Raw genomic sequence first — 10,408 nt, 5'->3', positions numbered from 1 at the left:
ACCCAGGATCAGCTGTGACTGGCACGGGACAACGGGTCCACACCAGATCAAAGGCATCACTGGGCATTGCGAAAGCAAGGTGCTATCTGGGCCGGCCGCTGCACTTAAAACTGCGGTACCCCAAAGTGGCTGATGGGAAACCTGATCTTTAGAGGTCTGCCTCTTCAACCTTTTCTCACGTGTTCCCCTCTGAGGCAAACAGAGCCTTCAAGTTGAGCGTTGGTCTCCTTTGTGCTCTGAGGATTGTCTGGCTTGAAGTTGAACACAATTAGGGAGAGAAGAGGTGATAGTCTGTGGATATCCAAAAAGCAGCCCTCAACTCTGAGCCAACACAAAGCGGTGGAAAGGTATGCATGATATTCACATCTTTCTGAGTAATTCATTTCATCCAGTGCATTATAAACATTGCTATTCATCGCCTGGTGTCATGAAGTCTGTCATAATACTGGAGGATGTAGGAATTGTGCATTTTGTTCCATGCTTTACCACAAAGTACCTTTTTACTGAATTATCTCTCGAAAGCAGATTGTATTCTTCTGCAACTGCATGCTCAGGGGCTAGATGGCCCCTCTGGAACTATGCCAGTTGTGATGCATAAGTAGATTACGCACAGAGCAAAACGTGTTGTGTTGTTTTGTATTGTGTTTTATTGCAAACCTTCATTGCACTTTATGATATTGTTTGACTTGTATTCTACCCTCTGTGCTCTCGGTTTCAAATGGAATACCCTAGGTCAAAATCCCATCTAACTATTAATTGTTAAATTCTATCATATTTTATTTAATCCTCCACAGAGAATCATCTTAGGCTTTTACATCAGTGGGAACGACGTAGAGATTGTTCGTTTTCTTACGTCCTTCTGTTCTCAGACCCATTTGGTCCTTTTCTCATTTTGAGAGGAACCTCTCTCATCACGTCTTACCCAGGCCACAAACATGTTTCATGTTGTGTCGTCTAATTTCATCGTATCGTGCAATAAGATAAAGAAAGTATCGAGCATAGCAGATGGGCAGCATCCTGCGAGACCACTTTGCACCTGTCAGTTACCAATCTCCGACCTTTGTGAAAACTGAGCCTAGCACATCCCATGCATACCAAAGGAGTGCTGTGGCACTCACTCTGACACTTGTATTGCGATATGAATTTAGTCTGCACGACATTAAACAAAACACTTTTGAAGCGTCCAATAGTTATGTTTAATGAGATATAGGACTTACAACTGCATGAAACGACCATGTTTCTGAAGGAAAAGCGACTGGCTATCTAAAGCACAGCCCGTATGCCTCTGCAATGCTCACCTCCCTCGACAGCTTTCTCCTTCAAGGTTGTTGATCCTGCTGAAGCATTCGCTGCGCTCGAGCAGTCTGTTGTCTTGGCATCTCGTGGCAAGGCCGCGCCGTGCCATCGGGTGCATGTTTACGGCGTCTCCTCGGTTGCCTGGTCCTAATTTTACCTCCAAGGAGGTGGTGCGTCAGTGGCGCTGCCTTGACCAAAGGTCATGGTGAACCACACAGCGAGTATCATCGCATCGCTCCAATGGATGTGAGACCCACCAGCTGTGGGGGATTATGTCAGGGTTAGAGTACAGATTCAGAAGGAACACATGGATGGGTACAGTGCCTTCTGGCAGCCACTCAAGACCAAGTTATGAAATAAAGGCTTTGGTCTTAATTAACAATTTACAGCAAAGCTGTTGGTGGCTGACTCTGAAATGAATCCACTGCAGGCTAAAGTTATCCCTCGCACAGAAATGGAATATTATTGTACAGTAAGAGTGTAGAGATTCAGAGACACACTTCCAGATTGAACAATCCACACTTTCACTTTTCACTATAATCTTATGTAAACCTCACCATTTTGTAGTCTTAAAACATGTTATATATAGTCTATAAGTGCAAAGCAGACTCCTGAGGATAAGCCATTGAGCTATTCCTATGCATTGCCCCAAAGGGGTAATCCATAAAACAAAATTATGTTTTTTAAGTTTCAAATTTTTCCTGTTTTGGGAAATGTAACAATCAATCAATCACCTAAAAAGACAACTAAAATATATTGCATTCTCATCTTCAAATGTGACCCGCATCAAGATTTTTCCCGCGAGATCCCGTCAAAGATGAAGCTTGACCACTTGCACAATTTACCAACGTCTGAGGCGACCAGAAGTTACTCTTTCACCAGCAGTGACGGAACACGATGTGTTGCATGGAGAAGATATGATGGAACCTTCTACAAAACCCAAGAACCTGAAGTGTACGGTAGCCTTTCACTTAAAGAGCAGCATACTCATGAGCATTACAATACCCTACCGACTGATTTATACCCTGAAAACACCTGTTTGATTAGATATTTTAACCCACAATGTTGACATTGCAAACCACACAAGACACAATTGGAACAAACACAGCCATTTCATTTTATGATGACAGGACCTGAAACATCAGCAAAAAAAAAAGACTAATCGTCTCTGATATTTGGCCCCTTTTCTGTTTAGGACTGCAGATCCATTGACCACAGCAGTCACTAGTGGCTCAGTGGACACACTGCTGGAGCTGCTAAAGGCGAGAGGGCGTCTTAGAGAGGACAGTATTCAGGGATATCTCCCAGTGCACTTGGCAGCCATCCACGGGCAGGAGGAATGCCTTAGGATCTTACTGACAGGTAGTTTACAGCCCCTCAAGTGTATTTCAAACATGACCTTGCTCCTCTACATGCAGTCTCTCTCCCTTGGCCCCAATTCTCAGCACAAAGTTTCTGTGCTTTGTCTATCTTCAGTGTTATCTCGTTAGCTCAACACAAATATATATCATACTGACTTGCCTTTGTGTAAGCTACGCTAACCCATTACCATGGAGATTTGTTTTGTGTGACTGTTATAAATTTGGTTTATGAAATTGTTTTAAACTCAGTACCTGAAAAGCATTTGGTCTGTTTATATCTGTGATAATCTAGTCCAGCCAGACCTCATTGATCAGCGTGACAAACAGGAGAAAACACCTCTCTTCCTGGCTGTGGAGAATGACCATATGGCCTGTGTGGAATATCTCCTGGATAAAGGAGCTGACACCGGCATAGGCAATAAAGACAGAGAAACTGCTCTACACAAAGGTTTGTTTCAAAATATACTAGAGATTGTAATTCCAAGGAATTGGCAGTGCATACAAAGAAATGGGAGGGACAGTGCTTGTACTATAAAAAATTATCAAATAAGATTCTGATGTGTGTGTCAGCTTTAGTGAATTAGTTAGAAAAAATACCTGAGTGTAAGGCATTAAAAGTGGATGCATTACTATGCTAGTGCAGACCAAGACTGCTGATTAATTGTACTAGCTTAATATTTCCCTCAAACACGTCTGTTTATTCACAACCTTTGTATGACCTACGACCTTCACTTGACCTACGACCTTCACGATTGTCCTTTAAAATGAATAGCTTGTGAGCAGGAGAACGCAGACGTGGTGGAGCTGTTGCTGACCCACGGCGCCGGGGTGAACAGGGCCTGCTGCCGAGGCTGGACGCCTGTCCACGAGGCGGTGGGCCGCAACAACGTGGAGATCTGCGGAATGCTTCTGAAGGCCGGGGCCAACCTCAGCCAGAGAAACAGCTACGGCATCACGCCGTTCTTTCTGGCAGCACAGACCGGCGGTCAAGAGGTCTTGACTTTCCTCATGAACGATGGTGGGCTATGTGATATGAGACAGTAATGTCAAAACCCTTAGCATGCTATTGAAAGAATGGCCATGTGAGATTAAAGGCTTTTTAAAATAATAAACCTCATGGGTGCCTCTTTCAAGCATTACGTTTTTACTTTTTGAAAAGCACCAGAAGAACACCCAGTCCTGTATTCTTGCTGCGCTCCAGGAAAATTTTTGTTTTTGGTTGAATATGACTGTGATATGTTAGTTATTGTGGAGCAAAGCCTATCCGGTTCTGACAATGTCTTGTTTTTGTCAGACATCATTCAGATATTACAAGGGTATTGAGGCTATGAGGCTGCTGTAAACATAAAATTGAAGAGTTCAGATGCAAAAGCCTCTGAATGCCAGCTCTATAAATGAGATAACGATGGTTAGTGAACACTCCATACATAGTATACGTTGATCGAATGATTTTGCCTCTAATCCAGCAAAATACTAGCCTAGAAATCTAGACACCCCTAGCGGCAGCAAATCGAATTTGACTGCCGGGCCAGTCTAGCAATGCTCCATAGAGCTAGGGAGCTGAGAAATGGAAGAATCACCGGACCAATCACATCGCGTATAGAGTCAGTGGGCGGGCTTAACATAATGGTGACTGACATGCGACCAGAAGTTGCGATGGTTACGCATCCTGCTACTTGAAGACAAGAAGGTGATACATTTAGCGTTATCCTATTGCGTGGAGAGGGAAGGTTACACATTCTGCTACTTCAAAACAAGAAGATGATTTGTTTAGCGTAATCCTATTGCATGGAGAGGGAGTTTGAAAGACAACAGTTTATCCCACCCTTTCGATTGAGCCCTGCCAATGCTGAGTTCCAAGACCCTACATCTTGATGTGGGTCTGGCTGGTCAGGTTAGCAAAATACTACTCTCTTCCTGGTCTGAAATATCGATTTGTAAAAACCTATAGAAGCCTGATGGTCAGGTGGATTTAGAGGGTCTTGCACCTGAACCCTTCAATTGTAACCCTGTGTGTCCACACTGTATACCTCTCTATGTGTGTAATTCAGGTGCTGATGTGAACTTCCAAATGGTTGACGGAGCCACTGCTCTGTTTGAGGCCTCTAAAAATGGGCATGGCGGTGTCGTGAAGCTGCTTCTCGCTCACAAAGCCGACGCCAACAAGCCCACCAAAACACTGCTTCTGCCCCTACATGCTGCAGCCCAGCATGGACATCTGGAGTGAGTACTTATTTTATCAAAGATTATTACACGGCTAATTTTCTCATAGTTGTGTTCATCGAATATGTTTGATCTGTTCTGTTAAAGCTCTTGAAAATGTGAAGAGTGTATGCAAAATGCCAGCCCAGTAAGACTGTAATGGTGCATTCTGACAAGGCTTTGTTTGTCCTGTAGGGTGGTGAACATGCTGCTTCCTGTTACCAGTGAGGAAAGAATCAGAGAGAGTGGCATCAGTCCTCTTCACCTGGCAGCCCAGTACAACGAGGATGAGATCCTGGAAGTCCTCCTTCAGGCTGGATACGATGCCAATGCCCCGCTCTCTCCGGACCACTCATGCATGTACCAGGACCGCCGGACCACGGCTCTGTACTTTGCCGTCGCTAACGCCAACTTGGATGCGGCTGAGATGCTGCTGGAAGCCGGTGCCAATCCAAACCAAGACACATTCAACCCACTTCTGGTGGCCGTGAGGCAGGGTAAGTGCTTGAAGACACACACACACACACACAGCAGAATCCCAAATCTCTTGTCTTCTCTTCTCAAGTATTCAGTCAGAAGTGGACTGAAAATGGCCTAAATATAAATTTACAGCTTCTTCCTCATTTCCGGAATTGGGATATGTCTGGCCCTGCCCCCTCCCTATATACAGCTGACATGTTAGCTAGCTTGTTTGTGTCTTTATAAATAATTGTCCCATCCCTAGGCACTCAGGATTGGTTCTGTACCCTTATGATGCACTAATGGACTTATGCCTCAACTGGCTCACTTGGGCTGCGATTGGTTGAAATGTAGATGCAAAGCAGAAATCTTTAGCAATGGCATTGACTGCCACTTATTTCGCTCATGATATACAGTACCTTATAAAGCATAACAGACACATCATGAGCATGTTTTAACTGCAGCGTGTCTTTAAGCACCTTATATAATTCTAGTTTTACGTAGGGCCTGAGTTCATTGGAGAGAACAGTCACCCCACCTGGCCTAAAACCCACAGTCAAAGCACATACTGTATATACTGTATATATATATATACTGTGTCAACAGTTTCTATGTCTATATTTATGCTATATTTGTCAAACAAATCCATAGACAAAGCCGGACTATAAAATGCAAGCTTTCAGCACGCTACCTAAAATTAAGGGATATACAGTATACTTTTTACTTTTCTACTTATATTTAAGTAACTGAAATGTACATTTTTGTTAGACAGCTTAGACCTCTATTTTTCTTCATTTTACATAAGTGTACGTACGGTCAAGTTTTCACGTTTATAGCAACAGACTTTTTTTATAACACAAGGGAACATCCAGATGGTGCGATTGCTGGCGGAGCACGGGGCCGACGTCAACGCCCGGATGCCGAACTGTCAGCTAGCGTTCCCTGCCGCGGTGCTGCTGTGCGTGAGATATCCAGCCATGCTGAAGCTCCTGCTGGATCACGGCTGCGACGCCCGGGCCTGCTTTCAGTGCCAGTGTGCCTCTAATTCACACCCACCTGCCAAAGGGCTTTGCAAGGACGACCTTGGGCTCCAGAAGGAAGAGCCCTGCATGCAGGTAAATTAACGCAGAGCACTGAGCAGAGGTGCGGAGTGGATCACATGGGCATCTACACTAAGCATGTGTATAGACTGCGGGCTGTCTCTCTGGACATGTCTGTACTCTCTTAAACACTACTGTTTAAAAATCAACAAATAAAGTGCATCCAATATATGAAATAAATATACAAAAATACAGGCAAGTTATTGACAAATTCAAAAATAGTTTGAAGAAGAAATATTTTCCTCGAAAATTTGTTTTCATCAAAGAATCCCTCAATTACATCCATTACAAAGTTTGCTGTATTACAGCTTGACTGCTTTCTAACTAGATAGGTCTGACCTATTGTCTGGTATTAGTACATCTGTCTTGTTCTTGAAAACACTGTCTCCAGTCAAATGCCATCCCCAGGTTGGACCGTGATATAGCCATTTTGCTCTGTACAAATTGCATATTTTGCCAGCAAATGTCAATGACATTTCTGCCATAATGATTCCTCTACCATTCTTGAGAGATGGTGTCATCTGGCGCTCAACATGTTTCTTCTCTGATCCAAACATGTAGATTTATTTGTCTATAATATTGCTCACCTCATAGTTTTTTTCTGTCCATTTTTAGCATTTTACTATCACTACTAGCCAGTCTCAGATATATAATTTCTTTGGAACTCTACGAGGTTAGGGCCTCCTGGAGGATTGGACTTTAGACTATAGTCAAATCCACAAATCTAGTATCTGACATTTCAGATACTTGTGTCTCTGAAGAAGTTGTTTTTAAACAGTTTTCAGCCTCTGAAATATTTTCTAATAATTAGTTACTTTTTTAAACTTTATTTAAGATTAGGCTATAGCTGACATAACGTTCCATGGATATACAGGAGTGATGGTGGCAGAATGTGGGCCTCTTATTAACTATTCCATTTGAATCCAGCCATTTCCAGCTGTAACAGTAAATTACAACATAAATAATCTCCACGCTTTATGTTAAAAATCACAATGTTCTTTCAAAAAACAAGGAAAATGCCTCAGTGAGTCCAAATTTGTCTAGCAGTTTGACTATATTTGACAAACAATAGTTGGCAAAAACAGGATGTGCTGCTAGAGTTTCAGTTACACTGACTCCAACGTGATAAACCAGTCCTGTCCTGTCACGCATCCAAATGTGTCTGTTGTGATGTGTCGTGTTCTCCCCTGCAGTTCTGTGAGATGATCTCTGCTCCCTCGGTCTGCGGCTGGACAGGTCCCATCATTGACCTCCTCTTGGACTATGTGGGACATGTGAAGCTCTGCTCCAGACTCAGGCAGCTGTTAGACAGCCACCAGGACTGGGTTGGAGTAAAGGACAGGACTAGTGAGTTATGATTATTTATATTCAAAGTTTTTATTGACCTGTTCATGTAAAAAAAAAAAAAAACACACACAATTATACATTACTATATTATGCACAATTATCAAACCAGCGTCACTATACACACAAAAACATCAATATGTCTCAACGTTTTTTACACCTTTAATAAAACAAATGCAAAAAAGTGGGGATGGGGGTGAACATTAATGATACTTAGTCATTCTTAATTATGGGGCAATATGCAGTTGGAATGTAAGAAATGAGACCAAACCTGGTAAAAATTGTTCTTGCAAGAGCACATCTCCCTGCCCTGATTTAAGATAAAGCAAACACATTTTCAACTTCTATACAATCTGTACAGATCTGTAGAATAATGCATCACATCACATCCCATCCCATCATGTGCATATTATCACACATTTCATCACAAAAACAATAAGCTTGACTCATACCTCACAGACTTACACACATCAATTGGGTTAAATGCAGAGACTGAATTTCCCTCACGGGATCAAAAAAGTATATATACTATACTCAACAACAACACATAACACAGACTTACTGTAAACACGTTCAAGATTTTGTCCCATCACCTTAAAGACTTGAACAAATCATCCCACATACACTGCAATACATGGCATAATAGTCCCTCTACTCTAGCTGACTTTTACTAAAACGGGCTTTGTTGCACCTCAGAGTTCTATCTAGAGCCTTGAGGGTAGAACATTGAAATGGCCACTGAGTGGGTGGGTGGTTGGTATCCTGTTATTGCATGTGCAATTCATGTGAGGACTCTGTGGTTTTGCTCTAGGACAGGGGGTGGGCTAACCAGCATGAAGAGCCCAAAAAAATAAATTCCACTTCACTCAAAAGAAGAAGAAAAAGATGTCCACACTGCAACAGCAACCGTGACGTGTATACATGCCTATTGACACAGTCTAAGAATCTCTTCTCTTTTCATTTAAAGCAGGACAGCGTAACCTGTATCAAAGACACATCACAAATACCTCTCACTGAATGACTTATTAGCATGAGTAATGTTCCAACTGACGTGATGCCAACGTGACTACAAAGTGGAGTATAGCCATTTGCGTATAGCTCATGAATTGCTTTTTCCTCTGAAAGAAGAAAAAGTCCAAATCTGTGTGATGGGCAAAAAACCGAGTGTATTGTCTGTTGTGATTCCAAGGTATTTGAAACAGTCAACCCCTGATGATGGGGTGTCAGGATGCCAAAGATCATTTCTGTTGTTCTGTTGGGATGGAATGGGATCCTCCATCCCATTTACCTTCCATGAAAAGTCTCTAAAGATATAGGTTGTCCAGAAAAGAAACCCAAAGTTGCCCGATATCAATGGGAACATGCCAGAACTACAATCATGAGATACATTGCCCAGCAATATTGCTCAAAAAAGTTGCCCCATGCATCATGAGAACTGTTACTGTTCACCTGCATATTCATTCATAGACATGCTTTCCGTTTATGACGGCACACATTACCATGACTCACATATCTGGGGATGTCCAGAAAACACCAGGGCCTGCACAAATAGTTGCACACTCAAGCAAAGATTATACTTGCAAGATGTTTTCAGAGGCATGTACTCTCCATCTAATAACATGATGACGATGATGATGATGATGATGATGATGAAGATGAATGTTCAAGAGTACCCAATATAGGACTACTGTGATGATTAGATCATTGATATTGAGGTTGTGTCTTTTCTGATGATTACAGGGAACCCTCCATCCCTCCGGCAGCTGTGCCGGCAGCAGATCCGCCAGGAGGCCGGTCTTCAGAGGCTGCCGCTCCTCCGCACGCTGCCTCTTCCCAGAAGACTAATCAGATACCTCCACTATGATGAATGAGCCGGCCTCCCTCATCCCACCCGTCAGAGCGGATCATTATTAAACACCTGACATGATGGGCGCAGTCCCACTCGGAGAGACGAACGATAGCGGAGACGTAGACTTAAACCTTTAACGAAGAGCCTGAGCCTGTGTGCCTATGAGTTTGTACTAGTACACAAATGTCAATAGTATAGGTGTATGTGCATAATGTTGATAAATCTGACCGTTGCATCATCGCACATAATATTTATGTAAAATAAGTAACTGAATCATGTTAAATTCATTATCATATCACAAAACAACTCATTACGCCCTTACTAATGCATCAGTGTTGTGACCAGTGCTACAGTACGGTGGACTGTACTTTCGCTTCTCTGCCGGTGGATTATCTCAGGTCATCCCCTTGGGATGCTCACTTCCTGTGCCCCCTCACCACGGGCCTCTCTGGGGTGTCCTGCAGCTGCTGCGCTGAGCCAGGACGCCTCAGAGGTCAAAGGGGGCCGGTAGCACCCAGGGTGCGGATGCGGCGGCTTTACAGGTTGCAGCATACTTCAGGGAGGTCTAAAAATATCCATCGTTCAGCCAAGTGTGTGGAGCTACTGTAAGGGGATCCTGAGTAGGCCAACACAGTTACAAGGTGCCAACAACAGAGAGTGGTGTGTTTACTCCCTCTCCGAACTTGTTTTTTGTTTGTTTGCTTGTTTGTTTTTTTGGGGGGGTGGGGGTGGTTGCTGCAAATCTCTATGCATACTCCAGAAACATGTACTTAATTGTTATTGTCCATCATGTAAAG

The 10,408-nt window shown here is 43.1% G+C and overlaps 1 protein-coding gene and 1 long non-coding RNA gene across 2 annotated transcripts; both read left to right on the top strand.

The window, feature by feature from the left end:
• Positions 1–40: 40 nt before the first annotated feature.
• On the top strand, positions 41–2,535 carry LOC134097525 (uncharacterized). Its single transcript, XR_009940921.1, has 3 exons — positions 41–347; positions 2,088–2,250; positions 2,492–2,535. It is a non-coding gene; the product is annotated as an uncharacterized LOC134097525 (long non-coding RNA).
• Positions 2,536–2,846: 311 nt separating this feature from the next.
• LOC134098341 (ankyrin repeat and SOCS box protein 2-like) lies at positions 2,847–9,849 on the top strand. The gene is made up of 8 exons (XM_062551372.1): positions 2,847–2,856; positions 2,950–3,105; positions 3,430–3,675; positions 4,709–4,880; positions 5,055–5,356; positions 6,180–6,433; positions 7,612–7,765; positions 9,503–9,849. The coding sequence occupies exons 1-8, from the start codon at positions 2,847–2,849 to the stop codon at positions 9,631–9,633; spliced, it is 1,425 nt and encodes a 474-aa protein (XP_062407356.1). The 3' UTR covers positions 9,634–9,849.
• Positions 9,850–10,408: the final 559 nt, after the last annotated feature.

Source organism: Sardina pilchardus, chromosome 12 (genome assembly GCF_963854185.1).
Source record: "Sardina pilchardus chromosome 12, fSarPil1.1, whole genome shotgun sequence".
Taxonomy (NCBI): Eukaryota; Metazoa; Chordata; class Actinopteri; order Clupeiformes; family Clupeidae; genus Sardina; species Sardina pilchardus.
Note: the sequence above shows the minus strand (reverse complement) of the source record. Positions and strands in the feature narration are given on the sequence as shown.